Source organism: Aspergillus lucknowensis (genome assembly GCF_044049455.1).
Source record: "Aspergillus lucknowensis strain CBS 449.75 chromosome Unknown BJX67scaffold_48, whole genome shotgun sequence".
Taxonomy (NCBI): Eukaryota; Fungi; Ascomycota; class Eurotiomycetes; order Eurotiales; family Aspergillaceae; genus Aspergillus; species Aspergillus lucknowensis.
This window is the reverse complement of record NW_027263592.1, coordinates 184,451-204,922: the sequence shown is the minus strand read 5'-3', so window position 1 is coordinate 204,922 and position 20,472 is coordinate 184,451. Positions and strand designations below refer to the sequence as shown.

Genomic DNA, 20,472 nt, shown 5'->3' with positions numbered 1-20,472 from the left:
GAAGGGTTATCTGGAATTCTCATGTGGCAAAAGTAGAGAACAAAATATACTAATGAATGATAATGAGCAAAAAATGTGCCATATTCAAGCACGATTGTGAATGTCGAGCAATATACCCAGGCAGTGACATCATCCTGCCTGTCCAGCGTCATCAATTCGTTCCCCGCTCCATCAGGTGAAGGGACTTGGATCCTGGAAGCTTCGGACCGCGGAAGGCTCAGCGCCGCAACGTCTGCTATTGATCCATCGGAGCCAGGATGACGGCGAGCGACGAAAGAGCTTTCGTATCGCCGAGTCTGGAAGCTCGTGCTAACTTGAAGGTTTATATATCTCCGAGCGCTGTCCGGTAATCTCATCCCCTTCTTCCCTCTGTACAGCATATGTACGGTTCTCCACACACTGTCCGTATAGATTATATACTGGAAAAATGAAGCTCCAACAGCTTTTAGCTGTGGCGGCGGCTACGGTACCCGCCTGTTCAACTCTAGCAATCCAAGACGTCCTCCACGAACTCGAGGATCTCGACCGTGAGCTCTTCAACTCCCGGAATCCGCTGGACGGCGCCCTTGAGTCGTCCCCCACCTTTGTCACCCCAGTCGAGGTCGACGGCGCCGACATCGATAAACTCAGCCACATCAACCTCAAGGACGTCGAAGCCTGGATCAAGAGCTTCATCAAACAACCCCTCGAGGAAATAACTAATGTCCCCTCCGATTTCGTTGACATCGACATTCCCCTCGATACCAAGCCACACCACCCACACTCTGATAAAACTATCTACCAGCTCATCTCTGAAAGCAAGTACACCACTATCCTCGCGAAAATCATCAAGAAGGACTCCGAGCTCGTCGACTACCTCAATTCTACGGAGCACAAATTCACTTTTTTCGCACCGACCGACGCTGCATTCGAGAAGATCCCGCATCACCACCACAAGGACCATGACCATGATCACGATGGCGATGACGATGACGATGACGATGATGACCACCACCACATCCCGAAAGAAGCCGTCCGCGCTCTGCTTCGATACCATTCCTCCCCCAAAGTCCTGACCGCCGCGCAACTCTTCCACAGCCACACCGTCCCAAGCGCCCTGGAGGACCCCCTCCTCGGCACCGCAAATCCGGACAATGGCGACGACGACGACGACGAAGAACAAGGTCTCCCCCAGCGCATCGCCGTCCGTGCTGGCTTCAAGGGTCTAACTTTGAACTTCTACAGCCATATCGTCGCCGCTGACATCGTATGCCTCCCTTTCCCCCTAAAGAAGTACTCTGCATGTATTCACAAAATGAACCAGGGCGCCTCCAACGGCCTAATCCACGGCATCGACTCCATTCTCCTCCCCCCACCCCCGGCCCTCCTCCTCCTCGACGTCCTCCCCACCCACTTCAGCACATTCAACCTAGCCCTCTACAAAACCGATCTCACCTCCGCCCTAAACACAACCTCCGAATCCTCCGCGAAGGGATTCACCGTCTTCGCACCCACAAACTCCGCCTTCGCACGTCTAGGCCTAAAAATAAACGCGTTCCTCTTCTCCCCGCCGGGCCTGAAGTACCTGCGCGCATTGCTCAAGTACCATGTCGTCCCGGACCGCACGCTCTACAGCGACGTGCTGTACACGGACTCCGGGGAGATCAGGCCCTTCGGCGTGAAGGGGTTCACGCACCTTGATTTGCCGACGCTGTTGCATGGTCATGAGATTGCGGTTGATGTGGCGCATCTGGGGCCGTATGTGAGATTTAAGGTTAATGGTTGGCTGCGGGTTGGGTTTGCGGATGCGTTGGCAAAGGATGGTGTTATTCATGCGTTGAGGCATATTTTGATTCCGCCGAAGAAGTTGGAGAGTGGTGCGCGGACGGGGTGGAGTGGTGAGGATGACGAATTGATGGTTGAAGACTTGATTGAAAGATTGAGGCCTTGGGTAGAAGAAGATGAGGAAGGCGAAGAGGACGTCGATGCCTTTTGGGATGGCATTGTTGACCGTGTTGAGCTTTGATCTGCGCGATCCTCACGGATTGGTTATGACGATGGTGCTCACGTATAAATTGCCTAGTGTCAATTGTGTCTTGATATGAAATTGGAATACTCTGTCAGACTGCCCGGTACGGAGTTCCCAATAAGAATGCTAATATTTCTATCAGACTGCAACTGTAACCACACTCCCATATATCGATATGGACGGTGTTGGTAAAACAAGCGTGGAATAGTACATACTTTCCTCCAACGCTGACGGCAAGGAAATCCTGCCGAAATTCTTCTTCTCCTCTTTCGCCGCGGTAAGATCTCCAGTCTCTCACAGATTTGGACCATGTAATTCATCAACATATATATTACCGCATAATAAAACATTCATAGGCCTTGGCCGCTGGGTAAACAGGTGGTCCCTAGTGAAGCCTCCTCCCAGGCTTCAATAATGATTGGAAAGATGACTCGAGGCCCTTCTTGAGCTCTTTGTAGCTAACGATGAAGCAAGTCTGCTCATCGCGGCTCACTAATGTGATCCTTTCGTCGGTTCCCGCATCCAGTTTGTTCAGGCACGTCAACACATGGCCAAGGTCAACTACCGGGTCTCCCGATGCATCCACTTGGTGGAAAACATAATCTCGGAAGATCTTCAGGAAAAACCTTTCCCCATTCTCAGACCATTGTCGATCATGCTCGTGTTCCGGACGTTCGTTTACAAAATTCAATTTCGTCAAAAGTCGCACAAGGCGCCCATTCTCAAGTTCTCGACCTAGGTCCGATGTAAGGTGGTCATCCATTCGAAGGGCCGAGTCGAAGGTTGACATCAACTGTGTGGAAATGCCATTGATGAACATGTCAATATTCCGCTCTTGATCCTTCTGCATTGCCCCTAGCAACCACAGAACCGTTGTCTTGAGTTGTGGTGTATAAGCGCGCGAGAAATGGTCCATGGACTTAACGGCATTATGCATGACGTTCGGCGAGTTGGCTCCCAGGGTGAGAATGAGCTGGCCAAAATTAACGAGATCCTGGCGCTGGAGGTCAGCAAGCGTCCTTTGGGTATCAAACTGCACGACGTCCATAATGGCACACGCATTCAGTCGGATTCGATTTGTTCCGGTGAGTAGAATCTTGCTAGGATCAATGACTCTCGCAGCGAGACCGTTGCCATGGATTGCTTTTAAAGCGTTGGCAATCTGGGTCATGTAGCCCCATAAAACCTGTTCTGAGACATGTGGATTATGGCGACCCTGAAATCTGTTCCCAGCGCTCAAGTGCTGTTCCGCAAGCGTTTTCGAGAGAGGGTGATAGTCGGTAACGAAGATCAAGGAACTGTCCTGGAAACTCCGACTGGTGAACGCATCATGTACCGTCACCATGCTGCCGCTGGACACACGCTTCCAGGCCTGAACAGACCGGATGGCCTTTTCGTTCGTCAAGCGAAAACCTGGCAATTAGTTAGTGGATCGTTCCGAAAAGGCTTCGTGCTAAGATAACAATACCTTCTAGTCGCCGAAGGGCATAGAAGCTGCCATCTTTACTCGACTGCGCTTTGTAAACCCAACTGGGATAGCCGAAAATGGCCGCATTTTTCTGATGATTGAGATCTAGAGGAACGAGAGAATGAAAATAGTCCACTTGTGCGGGTAACTGGGTATCTGCTCTTGTGTCAGCTTGGCTGGATATGGTTGCTCAAGTGGCGCACATACTGGGTAGGGTTTGAAGTGTTGCCGCGGCTTTCTTTTGTAACTCTTCCCTAAAGTCGTTCTGAAGAAATAGATCATGGACATTACGCTGATATGCCAGCGTATTTTGGTTGTGAGGACCAATTGGGGCGTAGAGGTGATACTGGACCTAGGGTAAGAGACGACCGTTGGTAAACTTGTGCCGGTCCGGAAAAGGCTGTGGGCTAACTCACTGGCTGTTGGAAGCCGGGTTGGTTGGCGAAATAAGCAGCTCCGCCGAGTGCAGTTGCGGCTGTATCGTGGGAGAATGGGTTGGCTTGGACCGGGCCAACACCAGCCGGCGCAGCAAGGGGGTTCGGAGTCGTTACAAAGGGGTCAAAGGCATTAGCTGTGGCGACGCCAGTATTACCATTTCCGTGCAAAGGAGACTGTTGATGGAGAACCCACCAATAAGGAGGGTATGGAGTCAGCCAAGGACTGTAATAATGCGGGTAGCGATACGACAACATCGAGAAGAAGGGAGCGGATCGAGGTGGGGTGCGTCCGACCAGGTGGTCAATCCTCGAACAGTAAGGCTGTGCAGATAGAGGGGAGAACCAGGGTTGTCGGAACAGTTCATCGGGAAAGTACGATGGGGTGTACTGGTATGGAACGAGAGCTTACCATATGCGTAGGCTCGAAACCTTGTGGTACGAACTCCTGTACTTCAGCTACGGACCACTCTGGGGCCATCGTCTCCTGACGAGGACCGGGAGTGCTAGCATTTGACCCTACCCACAGTCAGCTGTTGTTCAGGGAATCGCACGTGATGTACACCGCACTTGAAGATACAGTCCTTGGTTGGAAAGGAGCGGCATTTGCGGCTTTCGGAGATATTGTAGAAGCTTTTTTCAGGGACGAGCTCGAAGATGTCGGGGATGATCCGTTGGAGGGTAGTAGAGATGGTGTGAAACTGGGTGAGTCGACATTGAAACGCTTCCTATTGGCGTTACCGCGAATACCACAAGTCAATGACTAAATCACAAATCGGATGCAAATCGACTTTCCATATGGGATTCTCACTTATCGGATTGGTTTGCGGAATTGCTCTTCAGCAGCGGATCATGGTTGAAAGCGCACCCTTGATGATGAACGAATGCCAGTCAGACGAAAGCCATCGTATAAACAGCCAATTCGGAAGGGGGACCACCGTAGCACCTTTGTCCTCGTAGCGGCATCGACCATAAATGGTCACATTACGACACAGAGTATCTTTCGCGTTTTCTAAGGGCAGGAGAGCACAGAGTTAGCAACCACTTTTCCACGAACTAAGAGAGTATTTCGCGTCTAATTCCCCCCAGAGAAGCTGACATATCAAGGACAATTCGGACGAACCTCGCGCCTTAATCTTGGGCGATCCCGTCCCACGACGGGCGTCATCCAAACTAGGCTTCCCCGCGGAAGCCATCTTCTATCCACGAGCAGAAGCGGATCAACGCAGGGGACTCTCCATTGATTCGAAGCGATATAAGACCGGGCAGCCAAGCAAATCGAGAGGAAAACCACATTCCTCTATCGACGAGGTAGTCGTGAATAAGGCGGGAGTTACGTCGCGGAAGTCGTGGTTAGGCGAGGATCGCAATGTGGCTGAAAAGAGCAGTTCCCGAGAGGTTCTATATCTCAACACATTGAGTCAAATAAATCAGACAGGGCCAAGCATATATCATCGTACAGATATCGAAAAGGCGATGGCAGCTTCGCGTCGCTGATGAAGGAAGGGAGAGCTGCGGGAGGCCGCTCGGCGACGCTGCAAGAGGGCGAGTCCGCGGGGAGGGGAATTCGAAGGGCGGTCGGATCAGAGGGCGGTGCACAGACCAGTTGTCTGCCCCAGCTCACGTTAATGTTAACGTGACCTGAAGCAGTGATGACGGAGCTCTGAACTGGACAGCTCGTCCGAGGCATCTCTCATTGTGAAGACAACCACGGAAGGCGAATCGATCTATCCGGACAATAAGTGTCTATCTTCAGTCAGACTTGGTTTGGACTTCGCTCGAATCTACTCCAATTTGCTGTCCCCGACAATTCATTCCTCTCCGCCTGCCTGCCTCCCGACAGAAATTTGGCCGTGCCTAAACCATCTCTGTTTATGGATCGAACACCAAACCGATAATGTCCTCGTCCGGGCCCGACATTTCCGAGCTCTCCGAGAGTCAGAGATCGGCTCTGGAGACATATACCACCGTCACAGGCCAAGAACCCGTGGATGCTATTGCACTGTTGAGCCGATCACAATGGAATGTACAGGTAGGAAAGACCCGGGGGAGACGCATATATCTTGTGCGCATGGGGAAAGCCACTGACATTCGAAGATTGCTATCGCGAAATTTTTCGATGGGGAAGGGCCAGACCCGGTTGAAGAAGCGCGAGCCGCTCTCGAGACGAACAGCCCTGCTCGCCCAAGCCGCCAAACGCAGAACCTCCTGCATGAAGATCTTGCTGCACAGTTTTCCCCAGGTTCCTCAACGGCCGAGCCAGCTCCTCGAGTTGTGACTCAGCCAGAACAGCAGCCCGTCTACCGTCCACCCTTTTTACTAGCTCTGGTCTTCGCACCGATAAATATCTTATACCGATTGCTCTTTAGCTCCTTCCGTCTATTCGGTACCCTGTTTCCTTTCCTCCCCCGATTATTCAATACGACAGCGAACCCCGCTCTACAGGGTGCTCGACGAAATACCACTGGACGCCGGCCATTAGCTCCCAAAGACACAGCTGCTAGATTCATTCGCGAGTTTGAGGAGGAATACGGTGGCCACTCGCTTGAGTTTTCGGAGAATGGATACAACATGGCGTTGGAGAGAGCACATCGGGACTTGAAATTCCTCCTCGTTGTCCTGTTTGCTCCGGAGCATGACTACACAGATGGCTGGGTGAAAGACACTCTACTCTCGAAAGAGGTCACTGATTTTATCAATGATCCCCAAAACAACATCATCGTCTGGGGCGGTAATGTGCAAGATGCCGAGGCATACCAAGTGGCGAACTCCCTCCGGTGTACAAAATTCCCATTCGCTGCAGCGATTGTCCACACACCCAGCGTTTCCTCGACCGCGATGTCCGTCATTACCAGAATCTCTGGGGTCACTTCGCCCGCTGAGTTCGTGGAAAAGCTCCGAACTGCGATTTCGCAGAACAGAGAGCCTCTTGAACGAATCCGGTCCACGCGGGCTGAACAACAGGCGACACGTAGTCTCCGAGAGCAACAAGACTCGGCATACGAACGCTCTTTAGCAATCGATCGCGAACGAGCGAGGCAACGGCGCGAGGCAGAAGCGGCGAGGCAACGGGAAGAGCAGCTCGCAGCGGAACGACAAGCAGCGGAAGAAAAGCAGATACGCGATCTCGAGCAGTGGAAGCAATGGCGATCTCAGTCTATCCAGAAAGAGCCTGCGGCGGACGTCAAAGATGCTGTCCGAATCAGTATCCGTCTACTCTCAGGTGAACGGGTTATCCGCCGGTTCGCTCCGGACGCCGATATGGAGGAGTTATACGCTTTTGTCGAGTGCTACGATATCCTAAAGGAGCTAGATACATCGGAGAAGATCACATCTGAAAAACCAGACGGATTCGACCATCAGTATGGTTTCCGCCTTGTCTCCCCCATGCCACGAGTCGTCTACGGAGTCGATGCTGGCTCCGTCCGGGAAAAGATTGGCCGCGGCGGCACTCTTCTCGTGGAGCCCATTGACAATGAAAGCGATGAGGAGTAATATCCTAATTTGTTGTATGTTAAGATCCGTAGATTAGCGCCGGGATAGATGCCGCACGCTTCTCTTACTTTATGCCGAGTAGTATGAATTATATCAATGGTAATGCAGCATATTTCCTCTCGGAGACCCTCACGAGAACAGTTTTCTTGGTATTTGGGAAGACATTGATTGATTGGGGTCCCTTGGCGTCACATCACCGGAGACATTATCCCCCGACGGAGACATTCAGACCTGTTGGGTGCTTCTTCCCTTCAGTTTGGAGCCAGATCCCCGTCTGAATCAGAGATACGTACAAACTTGCGAGAGGAGGAGAAGGAGGAGTGGAAAGACGTCACCCAGAACCAAAGATGGACTCTTGAATTTGGGCGAAGGGGATGGGAGACCATTGTTCCTCCGCTGGCTCGGGAAATCAAGACGTGCTCAGAGATACGCCCCGATTATATCTTGATATTATTTATCCGATAAAGTCAATCCCTTTTCGTTCTCGACCCCGAAGGGAGGTGCGCAGGCATGGTGGGGGCCGCTGTGTGGGAGCCGGTGCGTGGAGGGGAGGTCAGCACGATTCCAGAGTATGCTTCCTTTCCTGTCCTCCCGGTCGAACTGACTCAACCGTGAGAATGCACCGACCAGGAGGATCATTCCAGCTCGACGATTCCCGAAGAGCCGGCGCTCTTTTCTTCTTTGCAGCGCCCGCTGAACGACTGGAAGCCTGCGTTGGAGATGCCCTCAGATGGGTATCCCACATACTGTGTACACCTTTGGCATTTCAGGTGAAGGGTTGTCTGGTTATGCGGTGGGAAGAGTCAGACTCAGCTCGGTCAGACACTTGTCCTGATGAAGCGAGGCCGAAGTTTGAACTGCCTCAATGATATGTTCAGCCCATGGTGGGCTGAACTTCGACAGTTGACCGTTGACGGTGGTTGTGATGCCGAGCGATCGCGGGCTTGTGCGGTCTTTGTCATTGTTTCAGATTTAATTGCCCGATTCTCGTGGAACAAGAATCCACAGAAAAATTAATCAACATCATGAATCTTTGTATCTGCGTATTGACACCCGAGAAGGAGGAATCGGTGTGAGGAAGGAGGATGTCAAATGGACTCGGCCTTCCAGCCAACATGATGGTACGATCGTGGGAGCAGCATCATCACAGACCCAGAGCATGGAGTTCCCTCCCTTGCTTCATCCTTGCATTCTTCCAGGAACCCAAGCCAATTATTGGGTGCCATGTGCCTGGTTGCCGATGTGTCGATGAGATCCCGGGCGAAGCGAGCCTCAAATGATAACACGAGGGTCAAACTTGAAGTTCCGAAGAAAAGCACCTGTGATTCTGCATTGCCTTAAATGGGGTATTGGTCTGGTCGAACTGAACGGTGACACATGTACATGGTGAGATTACGTGAACCATGCTGTTCATCCAGCTCTGGCCTGAGTTTCGCCGTGAACTGGGAAACTGGACATGGATGGGCTCGCTTTGCATGAATTGCTAACAGGGCTGAAACAGCGGAAGAGCTTTGAGATGGTGTTCTCTGGACTCTTGGATGGCGCAGTGGGTCTGGAACTTCCAGAATCCAGAGAAGTCTCCAAGTCGGAAGAGGCTGTGCCCGTGCCGAGCCCTGAGAGATCGGTTGTACAGGGCGTTGGGGAGATAAGATCTTGCGGACCACCCTCGTGCCGCCCGCGCGCGCATCAAATTGAAGGAAGCCGGGAAGTGGAAGAGGCGAGTCCGAGACGGGACCTCTGGAAAAAGGGGGGAGAGCACTCGCCTAACGGTGCATTTCGGCGCCGGAGAGCTTTCTTGCCGCCCCACCGCCACCCCTGCGCGTTCTTTTCCTCTCTTTGAATGCTTTTCGGGTTGCCACGCTCGCAACTCCTCATGCACGTCAGCACTGCTGATCAGAAGTTGTTTGGGCTTCGCCTGACACTCTTGATTTGCCCGAATCCAGTGTGAAAGAGCGCCGACGGCAGAGGTTCTCTGAAGCCCTCTCACCGCGTGTTAGGCTTATTTGAGGAGGATGCCTTTACTGTAGAACCTTCGTGATTCAGATCTCTGGACTGGAGACGGAGCGAGATGAGTCCCCGAGTCATAGGTAATGGAGAACAAGTGGATTGGCCCAGTCCAGTTGAGAGATTGGGCTGATGGAGATGGAGATGGGGTCGGGGTGGAGGAGGCTGAGCGGCCGGCATTAAACATTGTTACCTCCGCCTCCAGGCTCAGCCATTGAGCAGGTAGATGGTGGCCATCTTCCGTTCGGAATTCGCTGTTGCCGTCAGGAAGAGCCTTGTCCTCCCAAGAATAATGAGTAATCGCCGATTGGCTTCCTTTGGTTAACACGCGTTCGGGAGTCTTCTCAGCAGACCCGTGCATCTTCAGTCTGGGTCCGGAGACAAGGCAACAAGGCACCCGATTGGCCAGATCGTGTCTTTGGAGCGGAGCCCAGACTTGGGTGTTTTTTTCCTTTTTTCCCTGCTTCTGACCTGAGACCAGTCGGCCTTCTTGATAATTTACGCGTCCGTTTTTGGGCGGAAGAGGCGTTCTTCAGTTCCGGGGTCAGCGTTTGATACTTGACGGAGAAGTTGTCCTCTCGGTTTCTCTTCCCTCCCCTCCCTCACCCCTCCATACCTGGTGGTTTCACACCCCTTCTCCTGGCTTTGGTCTGTTTACTTATCTGCACCCCACCGGCCTATGGGCGTCATCTCGTTCCTCCACTTTGCAAAGGCCGATTGAGACACGCAGTCTCAATTCCCTGCAACCATGGCCTCTTTCCTAGGGACGATCAACCCCAGTCTCAATCCATCCCGTGAGGTCGAATCGCGAGGGACTCAACATCATGGCAACACCATCACAGAAACTGGTGAAGTCGTAAACCACCATGATACGAACCAAACGCCGCAGGAGAATTTAGCCCGCAGGTCAAACAGCGCCCTCAGCTCTACGGAAACTGCAAGGGAAAAGTCGGAGCGCGACTATGAGGATGAGGCAGAAGAGGAAATCACGCGTCTGGCCCAGCAGTTGACGCATCAATCAACCAAATACTCCACTCACAACATCGAAAATCCGTTTCTCGACCTAAGTGAGGAGTCCGCCCTAAATCCTCACAACCCAAACTTCACGGCGAAGAACTGGATGAAGAACCTTTTGGCCTTGTCCTCCCGTGATCCAGAGCGATACCCCCAGCGCCAGGCGGGAGTCTCGTTCCGTAATCTCAGCATTCATGGATTTGGCAGTCCGACAGATTATCAAAAAGATGTCTTCAATTCGGTGCTCCAAATTGGGGACCTTGTCCGCATGTTCACTGGAACTGGGAAGCAGAAGATCCAGATTCTTAGCGAGTTTGATGGGCTCGTCAAGAGCGGCGAGATGCTCGTCGTCCTTGGCCGACCCGGAAGGTAGGGCCCTGCTCGACCGTCTGTAAGGTTATTGGCATTGAGTACTGACTTCACCCAGTGGTTGCTCGACTTTCCTCAAAACTCTTGCAGGCGAAATGAATGGTATCCATATGGACCCAGCATCCGAGCTCAACTATCAGGGTATCCCAGCACAGCAAATGCGAAAGCAGTTTCGGGGTGAAGCCATCTACACCGCGGAGACTGATGTTCATTTCCCCCAGTTATCTGTTGGTGACACGCTGAAGTTCGCCGCCCTAGCCCGTTGCCCCCGGAATCGTCTTCCGGGTGTCTCCAGGGACCAGTACGCCACCCACATGCGAGACGTCGTGATGGCCATGTTGGGTCTGTCTCACACCATCAACACGCGTGTTGGAAACGATTTCGTCCGCGGTGTTAGCGGTGGTGAGCGAAAGCGTGTTAGTATCGCGGAAGCAACCCTCAGCGCCAGTCCCCTGCAGTGCTGGGATAACAGTACTCGTGGTTTGGACAGCGCCAACGCTCTGGTAAGCCGTGGTGAATGGTTCGCGCACCGTCTCCGGGTACTGACTGAAACACGCAGGAATTTTGTCGTACGTTGAACTTGATGACCAAGTACGCTGGTGCCACTGTGGCTGTTGCTATTTACCAAGCCTCTCAGAGTGCTTATGATGTATGCCGATATCCTTGTCATTCACACTTACAGATATTTGCTAATAGCTATGCTTTAGGTCTTCGACAAAGTCACAGTCTTGTACGAGGGGAGACAGATTTACTTCGGTCCGACAGATGAGGCTAAACAATTTTTTGTGGACATGGGTTTCGAATGCCCCGAGCGTCAAACTACTGCGGATTTTCTCACGTCTCTCACTAGCCCAGCGGAGCGAATTGTGAGAAGGGGGTTCGAAGGCCAGGTGCCCCAGACTCCTGATGAGTTTGCTGCAGCCTGGAAGAACAGCGCTGCCCATGCGAAGCTGATCCGGGAGATTGAGGAATACAACCGGGAGTTTCCTCTCGGCGGCGAATCCGTTAACAAGTTCATCGAATCCCGTCGGGCTATGCAATCGAGGAACCAGTAAGTAACATTTCGAATCCGAGGTTCCGTGCTGCGAATAACAGACTCCAGGCGCGTTGGCTCCCCGTACACTATGTCTTTATGGGAGCAGGTCAACCTGTGCATGATTCGTGGCTTCCAGCGCCTCAAGGGTGATGCCAGTTTGACCCTAAGCCAGCTGATTGGCAATTTCGTCATGACTTTGATCATTGGTAGTGTATTTTATCAGCTGGAAAACGACACTGGAAGCTTCTACTCCCGTGGTGCTCTTCTTTTCTTCGCCGTTCTGCTTAATGCATTTGGTAGTGCGCTTGAGGTATGCTCTGATCAACCCCTCTTAGCCCTCTGGGGCCTAACACCCTCTTTAGATTTTGACGCTATACGCACAACGTCCAATTGTCGAGAAGCAAGCACGCTACGCCATGTACCATCCGTCCGCCGAAGCCATAGCTTCTATGCTCTGTGATATGCCATATAAAACTCTCAACGCCATCACTTTCAACATTCCGCTCTATTTCATGACGAACCTCCGTCGTGAGCCAGGCGCTTTTTTCGTGTTCCTGCTCTTCTCATACGTGATAACTTTGACCATGTCTATGATGTTCCGTACGATGGCTGCTACTTCCAGGAGCCTCCACCAAGCTCTTGTCCCGGCTGCTATTGTCATTCTCGGTCTCGTCATTTACACCGGTTTCACTATTCCAACCAGAAACATGTTGGGCTGGTCCCGGTGGATGAACTACATCAACCCCATGGCCTATGGATTCGAAAGTCTGATGGTGAACGAGTTTGAAGGCCGCCATTTCCCATGCTCCCCACAGGAATGGGTCCCACGCGGTGACCTCTATAGCTCGTTTCCTCAAGCGAATCGGGTCTGTGCTGTTGTGAGTGCGATTCCTGGCATTGAGGTGATTGATGGAACCACGTACCTCCGCGAAAGTTTCCAGTACACCCCGAACCACAAGTGGCGCAATCTCGGAATCATGTTTGCTTTTATGATTTTCTTCCTATTCACCTATCTAACTGCGACTGAATACATCTCCGAGGCCAAGTCCAAGGGTGAAGTGCTGCTCTTCCGCCGGGGCCATACCCCTCCCGCCGCGGGTGACGAAGAGACAAGCAGCCCTGCGACCGCTGGTGAGAAGGTAGAGCAGTCTAATCAGGATGTTGCAAACATCCAGAGACAAACCGCCATTTTCCACTGGAAGGACGTCTGCTACGACATTAAAATTAAGAACGAGCCCCGACGAATCTTGGACAATGTTGACGGATGGGTGAAACCCGGCACCTGCACCGCTTTGATGGTAGGACTCCCTATTCTTGTCTCTATAGATGCTCTTTCTAACGTAATTAGGGCGTTTCCGGTGCTGGTAAAACCACGCTCCTGGATGTCCTTGCCACTCGTGTGACCATGGGTGTTGTCAGTGGTGAGATGTTGGTTGACGGTCGCCCTCGCGATCAGTCTTTCCAGCGTAAGACAGGTTACGTGCAGCAACAGGATCTCCATCTTCATACGAGTACGGTCCGTGAGGCCTTGCGGTTCAGCGCTTTGCTTCGCCAACCAGCCAAGGTTCCCCGTCAGGAGAAGCTTGATTATGTGGAAGAAGTTATCAAGCTTCTTGGAATGGAGGCCTACGCAGATGCTGTTGTCGGTGTCCCTGGTGAAGGTACTTAGCTTCTTCTAGTGAAATTCGCGAGATCAAGGCTAATATCCTTCAGGTTTGAACGTTGAACAGAGAAAGCGCCTTACCATCGGTGTCGAACTGGCTGCGAAGCCTCAGTTGCTTCTTTTCCTTGACGAGCCCACCTCTGGTCTTGACAGTCAGACTTCCTGGTCTATCCTCGATCTCATCGACACTCTTACGCAGCACGGCCAGGCCATCCTTTGTACAATCCACCAGCCGTCTGCTATGCTCTTCCAACGTTTTGATCGCCTGCTGTTCCTCGCCACGGGCGGTAAAACTGTTTACTTTGGCGAGATTGGTAAGAAGTCGTCTACTTTGGCCAATTACTTTGAGAAGAATGGCGCTCCGCCGCTTCCCGTTGACGCCAACCCTGCCGAATGGATGCTCGAGGTTATCGGCGCTGCACCCGGGTCACACAGCGATATCGATTGGCCTGCTGTTTGGCGCGACAGTCCAGAGCGTCAGGCTGTGCATCAACACCTTGCCGAGCTGAAGGATACCCTTTCGCTGAAACCTGTTGCAACCAACCAGCAATCTGACGCCTCTGACTATAACGAGTTCGCTGCCCCCTTCTCGGCCCAATTGTGGGAATGCTTGCTCCGTGTCTTTTCCCAGTACTGGCGCAGCCCTGTCTACATCTACTCGAAAACGGCACTAAGTGTTCTAACTGCGTTATACATCGGTTTCTCCTTCTTCCAGGCACAGAACACTCGTCAGGGTCTCCAAAACCAGATGTTCAGTATTTTCATGCTGATGACCATCTTTGGTAATCTTGTGCAGCAAATCTTGCCAAACTTCTGTACCCAGCGTGCCCTGTACGAGGCCCGTGAACGACCGTCCAAGGCTTATTCCTGGAAGGCCTTCATGACTGCTAATATCCTTGTTGAGCTTCCCTGGAATGCCCTGATGGCGGTTCTAATCTTTTTTTGCTGGTATTACCCTGTTGGACTCTACAGGAACGCTGAACCCACCGACAGTGTCCATGAACGTGGAGCGCTCATGTTCCTGCTGATCCTAACCTTCCTCCTCTTCACGTCCACCTTCGCCCACATGGTCATCGCTGGTATTGAGCTTGCGGAAACGGGTGCCAATCTTGCCAACATGCTCTTCTTACTCTGCCTAGTCTTCTGTGGTGTCCTCGCTGGCCCTAGCCAATTCCCCAGATTCTGGATCTTCATGTACCGTGTTTCTCCATTTACCTATCTCATATCAGCCATGTTGTCCACTGCTGTCTCCGGTACAACCGCCCACTGCGAACAGGTTGAGTACCTCCAGCTCGCCCCACCAGAGAACACGACCTGCTACAACTACATGGAGCCTTTTATGGATTTGATGGGTGGGTACCTCCAAAACCCGAACGCTACCTCAGACTGCACGTTCTGCCAAATTTCCTCCACCGACACCTACTTGGCAGCCGTTCAGAGCAACTTCAGCGACGCTTGGCGCAACTTCGGCCTGATGTGGGTGTATATCCTTTTCAACATTGTTGGCGCCGTCTTCATTTACTGGATCGCCCGTGTGCCCAAGGGCAGCAAGAACAAGGGATCCTCTTAGAACATAATTTTGAAAGATCTCCATTCTGGATATAGCAAGGGTTGGTTTGTTCGCATATTGTCGATATAACATCATACATAATAGATTAGAACATGTTCATACTGCGCTCCTTTGGATACATCCCTAACACTGCATAGTCACAAGACTAGGCTCGACACTCCTCGGACTTCTTGTCGATTTCTTCGTCCCTTGCTCGCCACCCTGCACCGTGTCCTTCTCTTCGATGATTTCCTTTCCTTTCCTGATTCATTATTGGCTGCCATCTAGTCAGATAGAGAGCTGCTTTTAAAAAATAAAAATAAAAATAAAATAAAGATTAAATGATATTCACCACAAAGTTAAGCTTCAACTTGGTCCCAGCTTGTCCTCGAGGCTTTTACCAGGGTCGTCGACACCGCGAACGGTCACCCTGGAGTTCCACGCAGAGTTCCATCTTCGTAAAGCTTAAACACCCCCCTGGGCATTGTAATATCCCGCGAAACAAAAGAGGGAAGCAGCGAAATATGTAACTTAAGCTAACTGAACATTTATCATACTGTGGAGTAGTCCCAGCAGCAAGTAACGCTCATGACCGAAAAACCTCGGGGAAATCCCCCAGTCCATCCGTCCTGTTATGCTGGGCGCCTGGGCACCTGGGCAGCCGATCGCACCTTCCTCGATGGGTAATGTAGATTATCTACCTATTCCATTCCTCAACCGAGAGGGAAAGAGCGAGACCTCGGGACCTCACGGGGCCTCGGACTCATAGTACAGTACCTCCATCCTGCCCCACGGTCGCTCCTGCCGATTCTTGCTTCTTAGATCGTATACCACAGTAGTATCGTACATATCCAGATCAGATAGGAAGGTAGGTACAAGGCACGCCCGGGCCCGCATAGGTGTTCCACTCCCCACAGTCATCGTGGAATGGTAGTAGAGGGGATGGGGGAAGTCTGCAGATGAGCGGGATCCGTCCCAAAGTCATAGTGGTGATGCTTGGTGTTGGAAACGATATACGGGGTTATATGTCGAGGAGATACGTCGATGACGAGGACAGGCGTTGTATTAACTAAAATGATGATTTGGTTCTAGATTCTTTCTTGTTCATGCGCGTGCGTATAATGGCGTTCCACAAGGGCTCCACTTCTTCCCAGAACGGCCACTCCGTCGTCACAATCAGTTATATATATATATATATTTGTAAGGCGTAATACGTGGTCGCCTAATCTAATATCCGCTCGACTTTTTGGATTTGTTTTTCTAGGCGAGCTAGGATACAGACGCGCAGGGACGCAAGATGTGACAAACACGCAGGCAAAAGTACAATCAACCGGAGGCATCCATCCATCAAATGTACTTGACGATGTGAGTAAATGGGAATAGATGGAACCGGCCAACTACCTCAAGGGATAGGACGGGGTTTGAAGTTTGGAACCTACTCATACTGAAGTAACGCCTGCAGCAAGCTCGACACCCAGCTCAGCTGCTCCTCGGGAGTACCCCCAGTGGGAACTGTGATTTCCGTCTCCGTGGGGATAGGAGTCGAAGGGACGGTTGTGCTTTCGGTTGGGCGGGCAGATGTAGTCAGGGTTGTGGGGGCGCTGGTGGTGGTTGGAGCTGAAGTTGAGGTCGCAGTGGCAGTGGAAGACGGCACCGTAGAGCTCGACTCAGACGGCTCAGGAGACCCCCCAGAACCAGACCCGCCAACGGTGAAGTCAACACAGGATTCGTATGTCTGATCGATGCTCTCCGCGAACCAGTACCACTGGATCACACAAGCGCCGGCCTTCGAACACTGAGACCCCAAATCCTCGGGGATAGTGACGGAGAAGTTGGTCTCGTCCTCGGTAACCCCCGTCTCGGTGGAGGCATACCCCTCCGCCCACTCGATAAGAGGGGAGCCAATAGCGGAGTTCGTCGCAGTGTTGACGATCGAAACGTTCGCGACACCGGTATGCGGTGCGACGATGTTGATCACGAAGTCGACGACCTGGCCGGGCGCGTAGGACTGCACGTTGTCGCTGTTGTCTGCAAACTTATACCCCTTGCACAGCCAGATATCGCAGGCGTTGGCGTCGTAGTCTGACTGTCCCGCGGCGATCTGGAGCTGACCCTGGACGTTGCCGGCGCGGTCTGCTTCTTGGTTGTTTGTAACCTGTTGGCCGCAGGCAGCGGCCATTGCAGGGCCGGGGAGGCGAGGCTGGGGGGTTGAGATGTAGCCGTGGGCGTTGACGAGAGAGATGAGGCCCGCCAAAGCGAGGATAGAAGTTGTTTGCTTCATTTTGGGAATTGGCTGATTGATTGATTGAAAGATCGGTGGGGAGAGATCGGAAGGGTATACCAGTATACCAATAAAGAGCGGTAGTAGGTGGAAGTAAAGAATGGGACGGTCACAGACCGATGCAGAAGAGAATGTATAAACGAAAGAGAGTAAAGAGAAGAAAGCCTGTGTGCGTCGAGAGGGGAGGAGGGAGAGAAGGGGAAGGAATCGACGACGGAGCGAGCCTCGAGGAACTATATACGGCCCCTCCATCCCATCCCTAGGCCCCAAGCTGACCGTCGCATGAAACACAGCTTCGGCAGCTTCGGTCTGAAGAGGATACGTTCGATCCTTCAATCCACAACTAAGAAGGGCTATGCATCGTGCGACGACAACGACGTCAGAACGGAGAGTAGAGTCTTCCTAACCACTCCCAAGGGAACCCCCAAGCCGGTATGAGCCGAAGCGCTCTGCAGTTTCATCTTCATTAGCCTCGATAACAGCGGTGGATCAGGATCGGGGCAAGGGGCGTCACTTGGCACTGCCGGGGTTTCAGCTTCATGACCCTCGAATCCGCGTGCGGGCCGAATGTGAGCCTCGCGATTCCAACAATAAACTGCAATCTATATGGCACGTCCGAATGGGGCTGTCCTCTGTTGCGAGTCATGTCAAATATGAAGAAAGAAGGTTTATCGCACGGATGACTTAGCTTTTACTGCGCTGGCGCCGTCGTCGGACGCCCACAGGAATAATAGGCCCCACAGCAGCATCAATCGTCCTGAAATTTGAAGTAATGAAAATGACTGGAGCTGTCTTGTTCAGTTTGCCAAAGTAGAGGACTCGATACAAAGAATCATCGAGGGAGGGAAATTCATTCATACTCCGCAAAGAGGTATCATCGAGAAAGGATATAAATACACAAACGCACAGAAGAATAAACCAAAACTGAGAATCAACAAACTTCTTCGCTACGGATTTTGTGCCGGCTGATGCGGCGCGGCCCATCGATCTCGCTCACCATTTGCCCGTCCAATATTGTCCGCGTTGGCCGGCGTGGCTGTAGGGATACTGTAATTGTCTGCGAACGGATTCTGCACCTGGTAATCCTCTGATCGATACTCGTACCGTCCAGAAGCAGCGTTACCATCCAATGTTGAGATGTCAGACTGGATAGTCCTCGTTGTGGCGGACCTGTGAGCAACCACCTGGGGAGAGACTGGCGAGGGAGGACTGTGGCTTTGAGGCGTCTGACTCGGTTGTGGGATGGGCGGGGGAGGAACTGGCCGGACAGCGTTTGCAGCTGAATTCTGGCCGCCTGGCTCGGGTGACTGAGATGCCTGTTCTCCTGGCGGACTTCGCTGCCCAAGGAGTTTGCGCGCCTGCAAAATCGCCCGCTGGTGTTTGGAAAGTGCGACAGACAGCTCATCGTTGGTTTCAATCAGTGTAAGAAGAGTATCCTCGTCAGGCGGAGGATTCGTCGCATGGATATAGTTTTGTATGGCGCGAGATGCTCTTCTACATCTGCCGGAGAATTCCTGGATGAGGTCGTTGGAGAGCATGTCGGTCGGCGGCGTTGACTGGACGATCTGCGTCAAAAGCTTCGCCGACGTCTTTGCCTCAGATATTCGAGATACAAGTTCATCGGGAGCCGGCAATGAATCGGTGGGCTCGATGCGGAAGGGTTGGTCCGAATTCAGATTTGCCGCTGATGCTCGCCAAGTACTACTCCGGTCGTTCTGCATATTGGGATCAGTGCCTGTATCAGAGAGTCGAGAAGGGATACACACATTCCCACCATAAGCTTTATCCATCTTAGCCTTCTCCTTCCTCCACATCTCAATAAGAGGCTTAAGATCCTCATCCCACGACCGCTGTATTTCCAGAGCTTCCAGCGTCTGCCTTAGAAACTGCTGGACGCCCATATCCTTTCCCTGGCGCAGCAGATCCTTGACCGTTGAGATGAACTTGGCATCCAGATTCCGAGAAAAAGTATGTCCGGGATTGTCAATAAGAATTCGCGTCAACATGATGGCATTGTACTGGATATTGGCGGCGGTCGTGTTCGGGGATGACAGCAGTTTACGGATAAGGTGAGCGGCTTCGCGCGCGGCATTGGGACAGGACTCAGCGCTCTCAACGATACTCGGCAGATGAACGAATTCTTCTCCTTGCTAGGCTGTATGAGCAATCGCACAACAAAGGACATGGGAAGGGAGGCAGCGCGTACCGGATGATTTGGACCTTGTCCCTCTTCGCAAAAGGCAGTCTAGTTTGTAACAACACAATCAGCCTGGGTTCCTCGCGCGGGATCCATCGGATTTACGAACCACTTCTCTGAGCAGTATGCCTTCAGGGGAGTCATGAGGGTATTCGTCGCGCGAAGGGCCTATTTGGAGCTTAGAAGGAGAAGACCGTTAGCGGAATGGGGCGGACTCACTCCGACTCAGAGTTGGGCGCTTGTTGATGGTGCCGAGGAGACGCTTCATGATGGCAGTTTCGAGAAAGAGGAGAGAGAGAGAGATAGGAAGGGCAAAGCTGGTGAGAGAAAGGGAGGGAGTGAAAAAGGAAGGACGAGGAAGGATTGGAAGAGCTAGCTAGCAGCGGGTTGGGGTCCGTTTCATATGGTTGTCTTTGTGTTAGGCGCTGTGCTGCGGAGGGCAGAAAGGAAAGCGGCGATCGCAAGCGAAACAACCAGTTGTGGCGCTTCTCCAGCGACACGCAAGTTAAGAATCCAGAGCCAGTCATACATCATGGCCCATTTCTCTCTCGCTGTGGGAATGGTGATGCCTGGGAGGGGACCTGGACGGTGATCTCGACTCCATCCCCACCACCGCCACAGTCGTTGATACACGTATGCACCGCCCAAGACAGCTTCTTCTTCGCCCTTGAGCTGAGGCTATTCGTCGCTCAGCGTTAAGCTCAAGAAAAAGAGTATGCAGAAGGTAGCACTGCCACCCTTGGCTTCGTCGAAACACCACCTTATTCCCTTTTGTCAGCGGACGCCGACGTAATCCCGTCTTTGACCTTGCGTACACTCCAGAGATCAAGAGAGGGGAGGGAGCAGACGCTGGTCGACACTACCCGGAAGTAGGCTACTGCAAGTTGCTTATCGGAGACCAGAAAGTGATAGTGACTTCATCCGTAGATTCCATGAGCTACACACGTCCTCAGA

The 20,472-nt window shown here is 52.3% G+C and overlaps 7 protein-coding genes across 7 annotated transcripts; 4 read left to right on the top strand and 3 right to left on the bottom strand.

The window, feature by feature from the left end:
• Positions 1–427: 427 nt before the first annotated feature.
• Positions 428–2,005, top strand: BJX67DRAFT_374381 (fasciclin domain-containing protein; the record flags this gene model as incomplete). The annotated part of the gene is made up of 2 exons (XM_071031542.1): positions 428–1,246; positions 1,304–2,005. 2 exons carry the CDS (start codon positions 428–430, stop codon positions 2,003–2,005), a joined length of 1,521 nt encoding a protein of 506 aa, XP_070882741.1.
• Positions 2,006–2,120: 115 nt separating this feature from the next.
• BJX67DRAFT_363012 (PAN-complex poly(A)-binding subunit PAN3) lies at positions 2,121–5,449 on the bottom strand. The gene is made up of 10 exons (XM_071030056.1): positions 5,371–5,449; positions 5,034–5,311; positions 4,857–4,922; positions 4,722–4,779; positions 4,481–4,638; positions 4,323–4,429; positions 3,893–4,087; positions 3,684–3,828; positions 3,477–3,632; positions 2,121–3,421 (listed from the first exon to the last, which is right to left on the bottom strand). Exons 2-10 carry the CDS (start codon positions 5,104–5,106, stop codon positions 2,394–2,396), a joined length of 1,986 nt encoding a protein of 661 aa, XP_070882740.1. The 5' UTR covers positions 5,107–5,311; positions 5,371–5,449; the 3' UTR covers positions 2,121–2,393.
• Positions 5,450–5,704: 255 nt separating this feature from the next.
• On the top strand, positions 5,705–7,592 carry BJX67DRAFT_238458 (clathrin-mediated endocytosis regulator UBX3). Its single transcript, XM_071026050.1, has 2 exons — positions 5,705–5,942; positions 6,008–7,592. The coding sequence occupies exons 1-2, from the start codon at positions 5,808–5,810 to the stop codon at positions 7,403–7,405; spliced, it is 1,533 nt and encodes a 510-aa protein (XP_070882739.1). The 5' UTR covers positions 5,705–5,807; the 3' UTR covers positions 7,406–7,592.
• BJX67DRAFT_238459 (uncharacterized protein) lies at positions 7,593–8,382 on the top strand. Its single transcript, XM_071026051.1, has one exon. The coding sequence runs from the start codon at positions 7,780–7,782 to the stop codon at positions 8,272–8,274; it is 495 nt and encodes a 164-aa protein (XP_070882738.1). The 5' UTR covers positions 7,593–7,779; the 3' UTR covers positions 8,275–8,382.
• A 1,775-nt stretch (positions 8,383–10,157) lies between these two features.
• On the top strand, positions 10,158–15,061 carry BJX67DRAFT_384450 (pleiotropic drug resistance family ABC transporter; the record flags this gene model as incomplete). The annotated part of the gene is made up of 8 exons (XM_071033665.1): positions 10,158–10,792; positions 10,851–11,295; positions 11,352–11,441; positions 11,500–11,843; positions 11,895–12,138; positions 12,191–13,126; positions 13,177–13,489; positions 13,542–15,061. 8 exons carry the CDS (start codon positions 10,158–10,160, stop codon positions 15,059–15,061), a joined length of 4,527 nt encoding a protein of 1,508 aa, XP_070882737.1.
• Positions 15,062–16,475: 1,414 nt separating this feature from the next.
• BJX67DRAFT_384449 (lytic polysaccharide monooxygenase) lies at positions 16,476–17,321 on the bottom strand (the record flags this gene model as incomplete). Its single annotated transcript, XM_071033664.1, has 1 exon — positions 16,476–17,321. One exon carries the CDS (start codon positions 17,319–17,321, stop codon positions 16,476–16,478), a length of 846 nt encoding a protein of 281 aa, XP_070882736.1.
• A 779-nt stretch (positions 17,322–18,100) lies between these two features.
• Positions 18,101–20,397, bottom strand: BJX67DRAFT_238334 (VHS and GAT domain-containing protein). The gene is made up of 5 exons (XM_071026049.1): positions 19,738–20,397; positions 19,628–19,686; positions 19,528–19,566; positions 19,088–19,471; positions 18,101–19,036 (listed from the first exon to the last, which is right to left on the bottom strand). Exons 1-5 carry the CDS (start codon positions 19,784–19,786, stop codon positions 18,269–18,271), a joined length of 1,299 nt encoding a protein of 432 aa, XP_070882735.1. The 5' UTR covers positions 19,787–20,397; the 3' UTR covers positions 18,101–18,268.
• Between the last annotated feature and the right edge of the window lie 75 nt (positions 20,398–20,472).

Excerpts from the sequence above, each read along its gene's own strand:
- BJX67DRAFT_363012 (XM_071030056.1), bottom strand. The coding sequence starts at position 5,106 with ATGGCTTCCGCGGGGAAGCCTAGTTTGGATGACGCCCGTCGTGGGACG. Across the intron at positions 3,829-3,892 it reads AACCCGGCTTCCAACAGCCA|GTCCAGTATCACCTCTACGC; the intron begins GTGAGTTAGCCC and ends CTCTTACCCTAG. Across the intron at positions 3,633-3,683 it reads AACACTTCAAACCCTACCCA|ATACCCAGTTACCCGCACAA; the intron begins GTATGTGCGCCA and ends ACACAAGAGCAG.
- BJX67DRAFT_238458 (XM_071026050.1), top strand. The coding sequence starts at position 5,808 with ATGTCCTCGTCCGGGCCCGACATTTCCGAGCTCTCCGAGAGTCAGAGA. Across the intron at positions 5,943-6,007 it reads GATCACAATGGAATGTACAG|ATTGCTATCGCGAAATTTTT; the intron begins GTAGGAAAGACC and ends TGACATTCGAAG.
- BJX67DRAFT_238334 (XM_071026049.1), bottom strand. The coding sequence starts at position 19,786 with ATGAAGCGTCTCCTCGGCACCATCAACAAGCGCCCAACTCTGAGTCGG. Across the intron at positions 19,567-19,627 it reads GCATACTGCTCAGAGAAGTG|ACTGCCTTTTGCGAAGAGGG; the intron begins GTTCGTAAATCC and ends GTTACAAACTAG. Across the intron at positions 19,472-19,527 it reads GACAAGGTCCAAATCATCCG|CAAGGAGAAGAATTCGTTCA; the intron begins GTACGCGCTGCC and ends CATACAGCCTAG.
- BJX67DRAFT_238459 (XM_071026051.1), top strand. The coding sequence starts at position 7,780 with ATGGGAGACCATTGTTCCTCCGCTGGCTCGGGAAATCAAGACGTGCTC.